Source organism: Eretmochelys imbricata, chromosome 7 (genome assembly GCF_965152235.1).
Source record: "Eretmochelys imbricata isolate rEreImb1 chromosome 7, rEreImb1.hap1, whole genome shotgun sequence".
NCBI classification, from domain to species: domain Eukaryota; kingdom Metazoa; phylum Chordata; order Testudines; family Cheloniidae; genus Eretmochelys; species Eretmochelys imbricata.
This window is the reverse complement of record NC_135578.1, coordinates 49,622,100-49,640,609: the sequence shown is the minus strand read 5'-3', so window position 1 is coordinate 49,640,609 and position 18,510 is coordinate 49,622,100. Positions and strand designations below refer to the sequence as shown.

Sequence of the window (18,510 nt, the reverse complement as noted above, 5' to 3'; positions counted from 1 at the left end):
TTGCTGGGGTGTTGGCGACAGCGGGAGCCGCGAGAGCCTCCAACTACCCCGCCCCCCGGGCAGGCGGCGGCGAACGGCACCATTCCGCTCCGGCTTCCCGCGCAGGCCAGGCCGCGCTCGCCTGGCGGCGGGGCACGCGGAGCGCGGGCGGGGCGCTGGGGGGCTCCCGGGGGCGGGCTGGGTTCACGGCGGATGGGCGCTGGGGCGGTCGGGGCATGTGGGCTCCCGGCGCTGGGGTGGGTCGAACATGCGCGGGGGGCCTCTGGAGCTGTGTGTGTGTAGGGGGGGTCCGAACATGCGGGGGGGGATCGGACATGCGGGGGGGCGCTGGAGCTGTGTGTGTGTAGGAGGGGTCGGACATGCGGCGGGGGCGCTGGAGCTGTGTGTATGTAGGGGGGGTCGGACATGCGGGGGGACGCTGGACTGTGCGTGTGTTTGGGGGTTCGGACATGCGGGGGGGGCGCTGGAACTGTGCGTGTGTGGAGAGGGGGTCAGACATGTGAGGGGGCGCTGGAGCTGTGCATGTGTGTGTAGAGGTGGTCGGACATGCGGGGGGGCGCTGGAGCTGTGCGTGTGTGTGGCGGGGTCGGACATGCGGGGGGGCGCTGGAGCTGTGCGTGTGTGTGGCGGGGTCGGACATGCGGGGGGGCGCTGGAGCTGTGCGTGTGTGTGGCGGGGTCGGACATGCGGGGGGGCGCTGGAGCTGTGCGTGTGTGTGGCGGGGTCGGACATGCGGCGGGGCGCTGGAGCTGTGCGTGTGTGTGGCGGGGTCGGACATGCGGGGGGGCGCTGGAGCTGCGTGAGAGTAGGGGGGATCGGACATGCGGGGGGTTGTGTGTTTGGGGGGGTCGGACATACGGGGGGGGGCCGCTGGAGGGGTGTGTGTGTGTGGAGTCGGATGTCCAGTGGGTACTGGAAATGTGTGTGTGTGTGTGGGGGTGCCCTGGAGGTGTGGGGGGTAGAACATGTGGGCTCCCGGGTGGGAGCTCTGGGGGGGGGCATGCGGGCTCCAGCTGGGTGGCAGGCATATGGGCTTTCTGGGGGCTAGGGGCTTTAACAGTGGGAGTGATCCTGGCAGGGGTGGGAGAGGGCACTAGGAGGCATCGCTTATGTGGGTTCTCAGTTGGGGATATGTGTGGTTGTTTATGCAAGTTCTCAGGGCGGGGGGTCTCTATGTGTGGGGTGGGGTTGCCCCTCAGGTCTCATTGGAGGAGGGGGTCATAGTGGGGTGGCGGGAGGTTAATCATCATGGGCCTTGGGGAGGGCTCGTGGGGGGTGGGGGCTTTGCTGGGGATTTGCCATGGAGAGGCAGGTGCTCTTGTTTGAGGTGTGGTTGTGGTGTGTGAGGAAGTATGGCTGGGGTTGGCTCAGTTTGTTAATAGGAGTTTCCTGCCTGTGACATTTTGCTGGGGAGACTGCAGTCTTTGGGTTGGGGGGGAGGGATTCAGGTCATGAGGGCAGCCTGCAGGATCCTTGTTTGCAGAACAGGGTGGGAATTGAGGGGTCTGCCAAGGGGTTCCCAGCTTCAGGGAGTTTGGTAGTGCAGGGTCCTGGCTAGGAAGGTGCCATTTTTGGGTAGGCAGCTGGCCATGGGGGATTTCAGTGGCTTTTGGTTGAGGTGGGCTGATTACAGGGTTTGCAGTGGGCTAAAAGGGGTTCCCACTGTGTGGGGTTCCTAGCCAGGGTGCTATGTGGTAAATTGCTGTGTAGCTGGGATGTTTCAGTTCCGGGGGTTCATAGCCCTGGAGGTGTTGGACCTGGGACAGCACAGTTAATTTTTAAGGTTCCTTATGGGACTGTCAGGGTTGAGTGAAGAAAACATTAGGGTGTATTAGTGGGGATGAGGGCTTGCAGTAAGGTTGAATTGTGGCCCTGCTGGCTCACAGTGTCTGTTGCCAGGCCAATTGGAATGTGCATGCATAAGATTTAATGCCTATTGTATGATACTATAAATATGGGTGTTTCTGCAGTCTAACATGTATATTTATAATAATTGCTAATACAGGTGTAAAGCTTGTATTTTAGGTTATATGAAAACTTGTGTATTGTTTTTGGAATGGCACGCAATCATAGTCCTGGGGTACCAGACTTCCAATCTGCTTGATCAGCTTCTGTAATAGGTTAACACTGCAGAAACTATGTTTCATTCTGGTTTTTATGGGTATGAAAATAGATTTTTGAATGTAACCTAAGTTTCAGATTAACACAGCATTACAATGGCCTGTAGATGCACTGTACCCATGAATTCACTGTCTACTGTCAGTACCCATGAGTTCATATGATTTAGATTTGCAATTGCTTTAATAACTTGTGTACACAATTGCACTGTGTCCATCAGGTAACTGTACTCTCAGATGCCCAAATGATGGGTGGAAAGGATTGGGACTGAAAGAGTCCGGTATTTTCTCTCCTGAACAATCCTGGATACAGCAGTAATTTTATAAATAGTTTAATGCATACTTCGACACTGGATCTTTGTACAAACTTATTGTCAATAGTGACATATCCTCTATGAATATGGGGAAGAATGTGAGTCTAACTTTGTAGCCCGAGCCCCTAGGAATAAACTTAACACATGATGCATATGCACTGGGGGGAGAGTTAAACTTGTGTTCACCAAAAAATTCTACATTTTTTGGCTCTTGAGTAACTAACTGCAACTGTTACTTTCTTTTAATGTAGGTTTTTTTTGCATATAATATTTATTTAGAACCTTATTGGAATGTGGTAGTATAACAGACATTTGAAAGTGAGGAAAGTAGGTTATAGTATGAAAAATCTTGTTCTGAAATTTCTCTCAGAATTCCAAACCAATCTTTATACTGCCTCCCTTACTATTGGGAGGACATTGCTAATTGTTTCATGAAACAAACATGCATTAAACTTTTATTCTGTCAACAGTACAAGGGGATCTCTGTCTGGTCTTGTGAGTTTGTATTGGGATCTGTGGCCTGTATAGTCAAGTCAGACTGTTACTCTTTTTGGTGGAGCAGAAATGTCTGTAGTTAAGGTTTTTATAATTTGTTATGGTAGTACCCCAAGGCCCTGATCAAGGTCAGGGCTTCGTTTTGCCAGGTACTGTACAGACATGTATGAAGAGACAGTCTCTACCTTAGAGAGCTTGCTGTCTTTAAAAGAAAAATTGGACGAAGGGTCAGTGTGGACATAATCTGGGCTGTGGAAAAAGATGATCTGGTCTCTTATCAGGAGAGCATCATCTCTGGGCACTATTGGGGCAGTGAATGGGATAGAGTGGGGTATTCAGCCCAAAATAATTTTCAAAATTGGGGACCATAAATGGAGGGTAATATGTGGATGGTATGGTTTCTGCCCCATACTGGAGGATAGTGAAGGCTGGTTTCTAGCTTTTCATTAGTGGATCATGTCAACAATGTTGGGAGCCCTTGCTTAGATGACTCTCCTTTTGTCCTTCCAGAGCAGAGGTTACAATACTGATAGCATGGCAGTGGGAGAGCTCTAAAAATTCCCCAGTTGTAGCCATGGGCATAAAGTCTATCACAAGATCTGAAAAGCAAGCAGGAAATTGTTGGTTCGCTGTCAGACTGGGAGGATGTATCTAGTGGGTCCTGCAGGGGTGTGTCCTGGGTTCGATACTGTTCAATATTTTCATGAATTATTCAGATAATGGAGTGGAGAGTATGCTTATAAAATTTGCAGATGACGCCAAGGTGGTAGGGGTTGCAAGTATTTTACCCTGACAAATTGGAGAACTAGTCTAAAATCAACAAGATAAAATTCAGTACATAAAAGTACAAAGTAGTACACTTGGGCTATGTCTACATTACAGACCTTACAGCAGCACAGCTGCACCACTGTGTAGCTGCTCAGTGCCAGCAGGAGAGAGCTCTCCCGCTGGTATAATTACACCACCCCTAACAAGTGGCGGTAACTATGTCGCCGGAAGAGAGTGTCTTGCTGACATAGCATTGTCCACACTGACGCTTCTGTCAGTGAAACTTTTATGTCAGTCGGGTGTAAAACCCTTGATTGACAAAAGTTTTGCCGATAGAAGTGCTAGTGTAGACAAAAAGAAAAGGAGTACTTGAGGCACCTTAGAGACTAACCAATTTGTTTGAGCATGAGCTTTCATGAGCTACAGCTCACTTCATCGGATGCATCCGATGAAATGAGCTGTAGCTCACGAAAGCTCATGCTCAGATAAATTGGTTAGTCTCTAAGGTGCCACAAGTACTCCTTTTCTTTTTGTGAATACAGACTAACACGGCTGTTACTCTGAAACCTGTCATAGTGTAGATAAAGCATTAGGAAGAAAATATCAAACGCACAGCTACTAAATGGGTAATAATTGGGGAGACAGTACTACTGCAGAAAAGGATCAAGGGGTTATAGTGAATCACAAAGTGAACGTGTGCCAACAAAGTGATGTAATTACAAAAAAGGCTAATGTCATTCTGGGGACTTGTGACCCTTCCCGGGAGTACCCACAGTTGTGAGGCACCTCGCTACCACCTACACTTAGTGTTAGGAAGCCTTGTCTTAGCTTGCCGGGGATCATCTCCCCAACTCCACCAGCAATGGGTGCATCTCCCTGGAGTGTCTAACCCCTGGTCCGCTGGACACTTGCAGTATTTACTGATTCACTACTTCCAAAGAAGCAATACTCCCCAGTTTACCAGTTTTATCTTAGATGACTGCTCCACTTAACTCACAGCACTTAGATCTGTTTATAGCAGGGTGGATAAAAATCAATGTCAAGATACATTATATCTTAAAGATATCTCATCATGGACTAGGGATTATAAATTCTAATTCTATAGTATGAGACAATATATTCATGTAATGTTTAAGAAAAGTTTTGTAAATGAGTTCCAATAGTTCATCGGTTAGGGACCTAATCTTATGGAGTTCCAGGGGCTTCTGTATAGATTATTTAGGTTAATCTTTTTATCTACCCAATGGGACTCAATCCTCAGTCTAGAAGATACCATCAGAGATGCTTAGTTTTGCAGTTCTCAAACTGTGGATTTGTCTCTCCAGAGATAACATGCTTGTTAACAGCAAAAATATTTTAAAATAAATAAATAATATATAGAGTTGAGAAATAACAGACCTCAACCCTATTGTCATTCTGCAAATTTGTGTACACAGAGTCAGTCCCTTACCTCTCTCTAAAGGTGCAAAATTTCAAAAAGTTCAGTGAATAGAAGATTGTTGGGGATGGAGTAGATTTGGACAAGGAGAAGAAGTCTGGAGATAAATGTGAGAAGGGAGGGACAAGCAGTAGAAACAAAAGTGAAACTGTTTGTGCAGCATATTCCAGAAGCCTTGAGGTCTTTCGGAGTGTAGCCGTGATTGATTTGAGATCTACCATACCATTCTCTCACTAGAAGGGGAAACCTATAATGGCAGCAGGCCATAAAAGAGACCCAGTTTGGGAATAAGAACCATTCAAGAAATATGTTTGCTTACGTTTTAAAGAAAGTCACACTATCGAACTGGTGGAAGGCACTTAAGCACTTGGATTCAGAGACTGTTGAAGTGATAATCTCACTTTTAACAGCAGTAGCTTCTTCTGTCAGTGTAGAAAGAATATTTTCTTCCTTTGTACTAATTCATTCCAAATTGAGAAATCGTTTGGGACCTGAAAAAGCAGGAAAGCTTGTTTTTCTTTTCCAGATTATGAACAAACAGGAACGTGAAGATGAAGACAATTGAGTTAGCTGCAGAAGCCAATCTTTTAAGTTTCTCATGATGACCTGGCTGACAGTCAATATAATTTTTTTTTTAAATTCATTTAACTATTTTAGTTAAAAAGAATTTTAACAAAAACAAACCTGATTTAAAAACACTTCAGTGTTTAACTAAATTCAAAAATTCATATGCTTGTTTTGTTAAAATATCATAGGTTTGCTGTTGAAGAAAAAAATCCAGAACACCTAAGTTTGTTGTTTTAGTTAAATAAAACAGTTTAAATGTCTGTCTGGTGATGTTCTCCTCCTAATACATCATGGCAAGAAAATTCTCCAAATATTAATGATTAACCTGTTGAATTGGAGATAGTTCATCTCCCAATGACTTCATAAATATCTGCTTCAGTTATCTTTGGTTAATGAAATAACCAAACAATCATTCATTTTCTGGTATAGCTGTAAAACTAATCTGAAAAGTTTTCAAAATAAATCACTTTAAAAATGTATAGTGCGTACTTTCTAAAAATAAAACTTACATCTATTTCTGAGTTGTGAAGAATATGTATTAAGGTTATAACCGCCAACAAGAATGCACTTTTATGTAGAAATCCATGATTAAATTGAGTCTTCCTCACTAGTGAATTAAATCAAATCCACCCTGGTTTATAGTGAAATCAAGGGTATGTTTATTTAACAAAGCATAGAGATTCGAGTAATAGTGAATAGAAATATTCAAAAGGTTATGTGTAAAATAGGGCTGTCAAGCAATTAGAAGGTTTAACTGCAATTAACTGCAAATAAACAATAACAAAATGCTATTATATAAATATTTTTGGATGTTTCCACATTTTCAAATATATTGATTTCAATTACAACACTGAATACAAAGTGTACAGTGCTCACTTTATATTTATTATAAATATTTGTACTGTAAAAAAAAGAATTTTTCAATTCACTTAATACAAGTACTGTAGTGCAGTCTCTTTATCATGAAAGTTTAACTTAAAAATGTAGAATTATGTACAAAAAATACATAAATGCATTCAAAAATAAAACCATGCAAAACTTTGGCGCCTACAAGTCCATTCAGTCCTACTTCTTGTTCAGCCAATCAGGTTTATTTACATTTGCAGGAGATAATGCTGCCTGCTTCTTGTTTACAATGTCACCTGAAAGTGAGAACAGGCGTTCACATAGCACTCTTGTAGCCGACTTTGCAAGATATTTATGTGCGAGGTGCGCTAAAGATTCATATGTCCCTTCATGCTTCAACCACCATTCCAGAGGACATGTGTCCATGCTGATGACAGGTTCTGCTCGATAACGATTCAAAGCAGTGCAGACCAGCGCATGTTCATTTTCATCATCTGAGTCAGATGCCACGAGCAGAAGGTTGATTTTCTTTTTTGGTGGTTTAGGTTCTGTAGTTTCTGCATTGGAGTGTTGCTCTTTTAAGACTTCTGAAAGCATGCTGTTCCAATCAGATTTTGGAAGGCACTTCAGATTCTTAAATCTTGGGTCAAGTGCTGTAGCTATCTTTAGAAATCTTACATTGGTATCTTCTTTGCATTTTGTCAAATCTGCAGTGAAAGTATTCTGAAAACAAACAACATGCTGGGTCATAATCCAAGACTGATATTACCATACATGGCAGAATGCGGGTGTAAAACAGAGCAGGAGACATACAATTTTCCCACAAGGAGTTCAGTCACAAATTTAATTAATGCATTTTTTTTAACGAGCGTTATCAGCATGGAAGCATGTTCTCTGGAATGGTGGCCTAAACATTCATATGTTTTGGCCATCTGGCACGTAAATACTTTGCTGTGCCGGCTACAGAAGTGCCATGCAAATGCCTATTCTCAGTTTCTGGTGATACTGTAAAAAAAGAAGTTGGCAGCATTATCTCCTGTAAATGTAAACAAACTTGTTTCTCAGTGATTGGCATAACAAGAAGTAGGACTGAGTGGACTTGTAGGCGCTAAAGTTTTACATTGTTTTGTGTTTGAGTGCAGTTATGTAACAAAAAAAGTCTACCTTTCTAAATTGCACTTTCACGATAAAGAGATTGCACTATGGTACTTGTATGAGGTGAATTGAAAAATAGTTTCTTTTGTTTATCATCTTTACAGTGAAAATATTTTTAATAAAATAATATAAAGTGAGTACTGTACACATTGTATTCTGTATTGTAATTTAAATGAATATATTTGAAAACGTAGAAAAACTTCCAAAATATTGAATAAATTTAAATTGGTGTTGTGTTTAACAGGGTGATTAAAACTGCGATTAATTTTTAAAATTGTGATCAGTGTTCCCTCTAATTTTTTATGTGCATGTGGGGAATGAATTTTGTAATGTGCACCAATATGGAGGTGATGTGTGGTGGGTGTGGGGCTGAGGGATTTGGAATGTGGGAGGGGGCTCAGGACTGGGGCAGAGGGTTGGGGTGCAGGGGGTGTGGGCTCTGGATGGGGATGCGGGCTCTGGGGTGGGGCCAGGGATGAGGGGTTCGGGGTGCGGGAGGGGACTCAAGGCTGGGACAGAGCTTCTCTCGCCACAGCAGCTTGGGTCCGGGCCAGGGGAGAGGTGCTTCTCAATGGCCGCAGCAGCTCTGGCTCCGCCAGTGGAGGAGCTCCTCTCCCAGGTTGTGGCAGCTCCAGCAGAGTTGGTCTGGGCTGGGGGAGGGGAAGGGGCGCCCCGGCCATGGCAGCTCCAGCGGGGTTGGGGGAGAGGTGCCTCTTTCTGGCTGTCTCTCCCTGGCTGCGGCAGCTCTGGCTCGGCTGGGCCAGGCGAAGGGTGCCTCTCCAAAGTTGTGGCAGCTCTGGTGGAGCTGGGCTGGGGAGGGCGTCTCCAGTGGGGCCGGGGGAGAGGTGCCTCTTCCTGGCTGTTATCCTGGCTGCAGGAGCTCTGGTGGTGCAGAGTGGGGCTGGGGGAGGGGCACCTCTCCCTGCCTGTGTGGCCCTTGATAGCCTGTTGCGCAGCTTACAGGAAACTTAGATCTCGATTAATTTTTTTGAGTTAATTGTGTGAGTTTACTGCAATTAATCGACAGCCCTAGTGTAAAATAAAATCATAACATGCATTATAGAGCATAGATTTCATTAATAAAATAACCTCGTATCTACCTCACCCAATATCCTAGCAGCGCTTTACAGCCAGTCTGTAAGTCTGAGTGAGAAATGTATGCTGTCAGTTTGCCTCATAGACTTTAAGGTCAGAAGAGACCAACATGATCATCTAGTCCAGGGGTTCTCAAACTGGGGGTCTGGACCCCTCAGGGGGGCCGTGAGCTGTCAGTCTCTACCACGGCCAATGGGAGCTTTGGGGAGGTACTTGCAGGTGAAGGCAGTGTGCGGAGCCCTCTGCCCCCCACCCTCCCCCAGGGGCCGCAGGGATATGGTGCCAGCCGCTTCCGGGAGCGGCATGGGGCCAGGGCAGGTAAGGAGCCTGCCTTGGCCCCACTGTGCACCACTGCCACCCCAGAGCTGCTCCAGGTAAGTGGTGCCGGGCTGGATCCCGCATCCCAACCCCCTGCCCTGAGCCCCCTGCCGCACCCCTCCTGAACCTCAACTCCCTGCCCTGAGCCCCCTCCCACACTCTGTCCCTTTCTCTGCACCCCTGCCCTAAGCTTCCTCCCACACTTCCTCCGCCCCAACCCCTTGCCCTGAGCCCCTTCCTGCACACCGCACTCCCTCCTGCTCCCCAACCCCCTGCCCCAGCCCTACATTCATGGCCTTACATGCAATTTCCTAACCCAGATGTGTCATTGTAGAATGACAGCCGGGCCTGTGATTGCTAGAGGGCAGGGCTGGTTGCCATGGCGGCTGGAGTTGGGGAGCTGACCCAAACCTTCCTCACACCAAGAGTTGTGAGGTACCTCACTACCACCTACCCTGGGTACCCCCAAGAAGCATCACAACACCTCAGAATATTCACTTTTTTTGTAATTGCATCACATGGTTCATGTTCACATGAGGAAGTTCTTACAGTAATGGCAAAGGAGGGAGAGTGAGCATGAGGAGCAGTGTCTTGGACAGGTTGCTATCAGTCCTGCCCTCCTCCCCCCCCGCCCCCCCCATCCACTGGGAGAGTCAAGGGCCATTGGTCCATTCACTGACTCCCTCTTTCCACTGGCCCATTTGTCATTCTCTCGTGGGGCCTCAAAAGGGTCATCTATCCTCCCCTCCTTCCCTTGAGAGATCCCTTTTCTGTGTCTCCACTAGGAAGTTTGGGGGGCACTTTGTAGGTGGGGGAGGGAAGAGAATAAAGTAACGTAGTGTTTATAATTTTTATATTTGAGTCCCATATTGTTGTGTTCAGATGGAACCTCCTGAATGTTCGTTGTAGTTGGAGTGATAGCTGCTCTTTTTAAAGGAGTTATAAATCAGGACTCTGGAATAATTGGACTAAATTTTTAGGCACAATCCTAAATTCCTTAACATTAATATTTTTTATTACTGTGTAATATCCTGCATCCCTATCCCCTTCACATGCACTGCTATGGCTCACAGTTGACAATACTATTTGGTGTAAAGTTCATTGATATTTTTAAGGATAGGATTTTTTGTTGTGCTCTCCAGGTGGCCTGGCTCCACTCCACAAGCCTTGGCTCCTACGATTTCCTGCAGTCTGCCTGGTTCAGAAGCACCGCTCCCCTCTGTCCCTGTGTATGCCGAGGGTGGAGGGGCCTGGCTTCAGAAGCTTATCCTTCCAGGCAGCCCAGCTTCTGGTTGTCCCATTGGACTTGAGCTCTGGCTCTCCAAATTCTTGCTGCCTGTAGCCATGGATGCCGTCCTCACTGTAATCCACTTAACTTCCCCTGGGGGGAACACTAGAAACCAAAAGGCCACTGCAGTCTGGGAGACAGAAAGTACATTGATGAGCACCTGGCTACAGCAGAATGGGAAACTGTGAAGCAAAAATGCAGAATTTTGTGGCATCTCAAAAGACAAACAAATAAATAAATATATGCCATGGCCAAGGAATCAGAGTCTACATGGCTCTGGTTGAGATGAATGGGAATGTTCTCATCTCTTAAAGCTGTTGTTTGATGCTCTGTACGTTCTGAAAAGGGTATCAGTACTTTGGTTGGCCAAGCAAAGTGAGGTCTGACAATCAATTTGATGGCATTTTTCAGTCTGATAAATTTTGAAGGCCATTATCAGTTCAATTCCAAAGTTTCAGGGACTGTTTATGGTTTATTACAACAACGTGTAACCCACTAACCACCCTTTTTGCCCTATCACTATATGGGTGTTAACAGGCCTCTTTGCCTTGAAAGGAATCTTAGAATATGTGCCAACTACTTATGCTAAGCTATCTGTTCTACCTTGTGTTTAGCTGTGACACTCAGAATACGTTTCCCAGACCTGAAGAAGTTCTCTGTGTAGCTCGAAAGTTTGTCTCTCTCCCCAACAGAAGTTGGTCCAATACAAGATATTACCTTACCCACTTTGTCTTTCTAACATCCTGGGACCAACATGGCTACAACACCACTGCATAGGGACTGTTCTAAGCATCATCAGGCAGAACTCTGATTTTGATAAAAACTTGGAAAGCGGAAAATGTGGGACACATGAAGCCTCTGGCTTCTGGTTAGCAGACCCAACTGCTTCAATCACTTCTGTAATTGTCTGTAGAACTAGTTGCTGGCTGTCATCAAAACATTCCAACATAATATACTCACCCATCTCAGCTGTGCTGATTCTCCCAATACAGTTTCTAAAAATGTGGACATCCTTAAAGACTTCCCTCAGAAACAGAAACCAAATAAATGAAAGAGGTGGTAGAGAGGAGGGAATGGGGGCACACCCAGTGCTCATGACATGAAGAGAAGGGGGAAATGGGGACCTTGGCATGGGGAGAATGTGGGGGGTGGGTTAGAACACACTGAACCTCTGGCGTGGAGGAAGAAGGGGGAGATGGTATAGTGTGAGGGTGACATGAAGGACATGTGCCTGGTATGTGGCAAGGGGAAAATGTGGGAGGCATATGAAACCCTTGCCGTGGAGGAGGAGGAATGAGGGGTACACAGCACCTGGGGAGGGGGAGGGATGGCACTAGGGGAACCTGGTATGTGCAATGGACTCAGTCTACAGAAGCAAAAAAGTGTATATAATCCTCTAGTTACCCTTGAGTCATATTTTTAAATTATCTTCGCAACAGTAAGGACTAGAAATGCTTTTTTAAAATGAAAGCTGAGATTCTGGTGCTTAGTTCTGTGGCAACAGGTGAATTCAGTTCTTGTGGAATTGTGGAATACATGGGATTCTGTTTATAAAGGCTCTCAAAAAGAATGGATTGGTGGTGCTTGGTTCTACCTCTCATATTTTAGTGAAACTTGTATAACTGGAAACTTGAGTACAAGTGCCTGTTCATCAGTTTCATGTCAGCTGGACTCTACCAAAGCTGACAGAGCTGTGCAACATCCACTGCTATGTGCGGAGCAGTTTAATAATCAAGTATAGGGCTTTTGAGGGGGCGGGGGAGGCGTGAGTGTTGGGAAGTAATTTCACCATCTCCTGCTGCTTCCAGAGTGGCGCTATCAAATAGCATTTGCAAACAAGAAACTGGATTTTGAGTTAACATGTTCACACCACTCTTCTTGTGAACGTAAGATAGTTATCAGTGAAAGTAGGGTAGCCACCGTTATAGAATTTCATTTGGAGATTGTGGAGGAGAGTGAAGACTGAGTTGTAGAAGAGGGAGGAGGGGGGAAAAGAGAACAAACGGAAGGTTCATATGACATCAGGAGTTATAGGAGGGGATAGAAAGGTGTAGGGCAAGAATACCTGTGAGCCCTTAGTGTAAACTCACTTCTCTAAAGTTACTGGTAATGAGACATTTGGTATCAGCACCCTTTTAGTGTGAGGAAGTTGAGCCCAGGCACTCGGGAGAATGATAGGTTTCAGAGTAGCAGCCGTGTTAGTCTGTATTCGCAAAAAGAAAAGGAGTACTTGTGGCACCTTAGAGACTAACAAATTTATTTGAGCATAAGCTTTCGTGAGCTATGCATCCGATGAAGTGAGCTGTAGCTCATGAAAGCTTATGTTCAAATAAATTTGTTAGTCTCTAAGGTGCCACAAGTACTCCTTTTCTTTTTGGGAGAATGATGGTTCTCTTCAGCATTGTATATAATGCAGGGCAAGAAGGAGAGCAGCCAGCAGGGCTGTAATTTCAAGATCCCTTTAATACTGGCAGGGACCAGCTGCTGTCCACAGTAAATAGACCCTTAGGGCTGCTCTCTGCTCACAGTCCTGCTCTGGAAGATGTACCCTTTTGCAGAGTGTGTGCAAAAAATAAAGATTAATCTTTCCATTTGTAATCCAGAGCAACCAAAATTACAAATGCAAGAACAAAAGCAATTACTCAACAATATCCTGTGTCACTTCAGAGAAGAATCAACTTTTCCTCTCCTTGGCTGTAAGTCCAGCTCCACTCTTGCTGTCCTTTTCTTCTTTTTGGCTTGGAGTGCTCCTTAGATTGTGTTCCTGTGATTGTACCTCTTTGCACCATGTTTATTTACAAGTTGGGTTTCTTCACCTAGTGTGCCCTTACTTGTCCATTAGGCGCCTTTGGACTGTGTTCCTTCAATAGATGTTCAAACAGTTATTCTCTCTGTTCATGTGCTTTAGGTCCTTTGTGGGTGACATTCCCATTTTAATGTTTTCAGGATCTGTTTTCATCTCACACAACTTCTTGATCAATTCCCATTTTCACCATTTAAATTTTTTCATTTTTCTCCCTTGATGCTCTCCTGTGCATCGGTAGATTTTATTTCCCTCTACTTCCCTTCTTTAAAAGTTTCTGCTTCCATGCCCAGGTCTGTTTTTTTCTTCTTCTCCTGACCTGAAAACTTTTCTATTTTCCTTCTTTCCTCCTTCTCACTCCCTACTTTTATTCTCTGCTAGCTCAGCATATAGATTCTTCTCCTTCCTCTGTTTTCTCTCTCAGCCGCCCTTCAGATTAATTCTAAGCTGCTTCCCCAGCTGAGCTGCTCTCTCATTGGCTCTCTCTCCCCCCAGGACAGTATTCTATGCTGCTGTATCACAGTTTTAGCAGGGTCAGGATTACTACACCAACGGCCACTCCCTCAGGCATTGAGGGTAATATCATAATGTTTTCCCCAGGAATTGAAATTAGTGGGGATGCTCAAATTTACAGGAGATGGAAAATGACTAAATTGGCAACACTGCACTAGTTGATGACTGAGGGGATGTAGGGAATGCTTGTGCTATCTAGCATCTCCCATCCGTTTAACTGGTTGGTAATGGTCCCCAGGTAGAAAGTGTGCTTTCTTCATAAGGCAGTTGGCAGGTTTTAGTTTCTTGCATGGGGCATGCCGGGGAGAACATATTACTATTCACCCTGTGTTATGCTTGTCTGAGGCTATTTTTCCCAGCTGCTACTAGTAGTTATGCGGTCAGTCTTTTGATAATTAGACAGAAGCAGGGATTTAATAATTTTGATGAAATCCTCAACGTAGCCTTTGTAGAGGGAGGTCTAATGGCCAGTGTCCATAGCTCCTGCTGTATCCAAAAGCTATTTGGAGTAATCACTGGAATGGGTTCAGCCTAGGCAATGGGACAGCTACATGGAAGAGTTCCTGCCCTGCATCTCTCTTGAGCTGCTAATATAATAAGGGTCTGTGTTAGCAGCCACTACAACTGTATCCTGTAGCCATCTGCTGTTTGTGAAGTGATGGCTTCATTTGAATCTTGCAGGGGAAATGTTAATGAACTCAAAATCCTTCAGGCTGCTTCACAGTGCCTGGTCTTCCCATATGAGCAGCTGCTACTGCCCTTTTGTCTGAGTGGGATGCTGCTGCAAGAGTTTAGGATGGGGTCCCCTTGAATGTACTTGGTCCATGTTTTAATTTTTGCTTTTGGTAGGGTGTTTGCCTCAACAGGAGGAAGGTAACCAGGGTATTTTTAAATCTGCAGTTCACATATGTCACTATGTGCTCTTGTTCCTGAGGTGGTAGTTACCTCTGAGTTTGCGCAATGTGTTTTTGGCCTGTGCTGCAGTTATGTTGTCATTTTACTGGCTGTATAACTTGACCTCAGAACTTTTCGTTAGTAGGCATATCAGCCCAATGACCCAGCTAATGCTAGTTAAGCCTTGGTCTCTAGGTGCCACATAGTCCTTTCAAGAGGCCAGTCTGACCAAATGAAATACAGATTACTGTCTTTCTGGGTCTGTAAGCTGTGCAGCACAATGCATTGTATAGCTCAGAGGGCAGCACAGTGCTTATTGAGCTGATGCAACATATGGAGCATGCAGTTTGGTTGTGTCACCATCTCCTGCTTCTGATGGCAAGAGAGTCAGCGTCATCTGAATCTCTTGGAGAACATTACATGCAGTGGAAGACCAGCTGAAGTGTGTGCAGGCAAAAAGGAGGAGGAGAAAGGAGGTGGCTGTGTGGTTAGGGTACTAGACTGGGCCTTAAGAGATCAGGGTTCAGTTCCTGGCTCAGTGAGATTTCATGTGTGAACTTGGCACAGTCACATAGTCTCTTTACACTTCAGTTTTCTGTATGTAAATTACAGGGGTAATAGGATAAATTCATTAATGTTGATTGTTCATTCGTTAATCATTGATGATCTCAAATAGTATTGTGATGGAGGCCATATAATTACCAGATCAGCATTTGCTCACTTCCCTCAGAGAAGCTCCGGTGCTGCTTGGTTGAGGGAGTGTGAAGCAGGATATGAATGCGAAACAGCTGACATAGGCTGCTGCTTCATGCTTTGTCCTCTGTCAGAGGCCATGAAAGCTGTGGGAGAGCAGCCACGCTTGTATGACAGTATGCATTTCCTCCAATACATTGCTGACAGCATGCTGCTTCTCAAAACGACACATGCAGTGTATCTCATGCTGGCAAATCAGTTTGCTAAGGCTGACCTGCTGTGCATTAGTGGGCCTGTAATCTGATGCACCCCTCCCCCACGCCCTTTGGAGCTGTCTGTTGCCAGCTGTGTTGCATCCTTTGCTGCTCAATAAAGTTCTACCATAGCCTTTTTTCGTTTGGGAGGGGAAACTGCTTGGACCTGTATTTGACAGTAGCCAGCAACTTCTGGACATCCTCATCTTCCACATGGGCGAAGCATCTTTTCAGAGGCAGAAGTCAGTAAGGGTCTCTTGAGATGTATTTTTGACCTTTCTCAAACTTCTGTGTCTGCTGTTCCATTCTAGGTGGCTGTGGGAGTGATTGTTGTCTGCGTCCATTGCCCTGAATGTGCTTGCCTTGACAACGTTGTGCAGTGCTGACGAGCAATTCTCCAGCTAACTCAGGCTGCTGTATCTATATCACTCCCACCTCATGTATATCCTTGAAATGTTTTTTCATACGTGTGATACCCAGCTGTTTAAGGTCAAAGCCATAGCTAGCCATCTGCTGATATGTTGGACAAATTACCCATGTGTTTCAGGGTTGAAATAATCTTATATCCAGTATCACCTTTGTCCTTCACCAGGTGCTGTGCTCTGTTCTGCTAGTTGTCTATACAGTGCTGGAACACTAAAGACAGCCCTATGGGAATTTTAAGCAGTACCACTACTGCTGTTTGGAACCTCTCCGGTTCCACTTCTGTAGTGCCCTCTTCTGTCTGCCCCTACTTGTTATGCAATACTGCAAGTATGTCAGCTGTGAGAGACAACCTACTCTCTGCCCGCTAGTACCAACTTTTGTGATAACTCCACAGACAGACCATTGGACTTTTCTATTTTTTCAGAAGTGATTATCATATGCACTCTCAATTTCCTTTAACTCTTCCCCTTCCTGATCTTTCCCACTTTGAAAACTGTCATGATGAGCCATCCAAAGTAGAACACTCTTCACTTACACTGGAGGGTTCTGTGTTTTCCTGGGGTTGATCAGGAGCCTGCAATACATCCTCTGTAGTCATGTTCCCCTTTTTCCATGCCATGGCTTCCTGCTTTTAGCAGCCCATTTGTCCAGAAAAGACTGCTGTGCATTTATAGACTAGTCTTGTTGTCGGGGTGAGGAAGATGCTATCTATGCTGGTGGTGCTAAAGTCAGGGCCTCTTCTGGTCTTCTCCACAAGTCCTATAAGTTTTTTTGGCAGACACTTTTCTTCTAGCACAATGAATGTATCCGATGGTTATGCTAATAATCAGACCACAAGAAGAATCTTAAAGTGGAAATGAAACATAATAGGGGGCTAGACTTGCTGTGGATGTTCTCGTAGCCTCTGGAAAGAGATCCAAATGAGACTACCTGTGTTCTGATATATCCATCCCGATTAGAACTGTGCACTTTTGTGGTGCCTATATAACCAATTGTGAGCAAGATGTTTGTTTCTAATCCAAGTGCCTCTAGATAGCACAATAAACATGATAGACCAGTGGTTCCCAAACTAGGGGCGCCACTTATTCAGGGAAAGCCCCTGGTGGGCCAGGCCGATTTGTTTACCTGCTGCATCCACAGGTTCGGCTGATCGCGGCTCCCACTGGCCGCGGTTCACCGTTCTCGGCCAATGGGGGCTGCGGGAAGTGGCGCGGGCCAAGGGATGTGCTGGCTACCCTTCCCGCAGCTCCCATTGGCCTGGCGTGGCGAACCGCAGCCAATGGGAGCTATGATCGGTCGAACCTGTGGACGCGGCAGGTAAACAAACCGGTTCGGCCCCCCAGGGGCTTTCCCTGAACAAGTGGCGCCCCTAGTTTGGGAACTACTATGATAGACCATTTGAATGGAAATGTTTCCATACTTAGCCAGCCAAGAGCTTCTGTCAGAAATTGTGCCTGGCTTAAAAATTAATGTTGTACGTTGATTTTTTTTTTTTTAAATTACAGCTCTATTGATTTGTAGATCTTGAGTGTTTTCTCCTTTCTAATTGGAATGTGAATAGTAAATTAGAATACACAGTAGGTGGGAAGTGTGGTATTAATGACAAATAAATCGTAAATTACTATCCCCTGCCATTCTGACAATCTGATTAAAAAAAAAAAGTTGAATAGTTTGGGACATATAAACTTAGTAAAAGAAGGAGTTTAATTGTTGCATTTATGTGTTCTTGCACTGCAGCATGTTGCTTATATTTCTGAATCTCAGATATACAAAACTTTGTTTAAACTATGATATTTTTCATAGATGTCTACAGGCTTATTGTCATGCTATTTCCACCACAGGTTCTGCTGTCTGTCATTGTTTGTGGAAGGAATTTACCCATCTTTGGAAGTCCGCCAGACAGGGAAAGATGTGGGGAGACCCTCGGCCGGCCAACAGAATGGGCCCTTTCCGGTAAGCATTTGGATTTGGAGTTTATATTTCAAGGCTCTTCTTATGTGAAATGTTGAAAGTAACAGGGGCTATGGAGCTCTCTTCTCTGTTTACTGTTTGTCATTACTCACTGCACATCTTGCTATTGTGAAACTGTTTTTGGGTGAGCTATATGACCACTGTGGAGCTACTCTGAGTGGCTCAAATTGCCTGTTTTCTACCACACAAAATGTTCCAGCTTCCTGTAAATTCCTGCTAGTTATTTCTTCTGCAAAGATAGCTGCTTCTAGCATTTCTGCTTCTCCTCCTTGCACCTTTGCTGAACATACACTTAAATTTAACGTAGCCATTGTTAGCTAAGGTGTTAATACACATCTAACTTTGACTCTAGAAGCTGTTAAGGCATTTTTAAAGATTATCATGTGGATCCTGTTGGATCTTGGTTTCAACATTTCTTGGTTTCAAACATATCTGCAATTTCACGGCCTTTAAGGTCACTTGTTTGTAGTGAATGGTTAGGGTACTTCCACGCTATTGAGAGAGAAATCTAAGGGAGTACAGCTCAGAATGTGGAATGTACAATAGTGAGACACT

At 45.1% G+C, this 18,510-nt stretch overlaps 1 protein-coding gene across 3 annotated transcripts in view; it reads left to right on the top strand.

Moving 5' to 3' along the window:
• Positions 1-18,510, top strand: part of RBM6 (RNA binding motif protein 6) — a 136,616-nt gene that overhangs the window by 65 nt on the left and 118,041 nt on the right. Inside the window, exons 1-2 of one of the 3 annotated variants that reach the window (XM_077823079.1) lie at positions 12,872-13,097; positions 17,826-17,937. In XM_077823079.1, coding sequence (XP_077679205.1) covers positions 12,944-13,097; positions 17,826-17,937 — 266 coding nt within the window. In that variant the 5' untranslated portion in view covers positions 12,872-12,943. Of the gene's footprint in view, positions 1-12,871; positions 13,098-17,825; positions 17,938-18,510 lie in introns of those variants that run through there. The other 2 variants (XM_077823076.1, XM_077823078.1) reach the window with 2 other exon arrangements.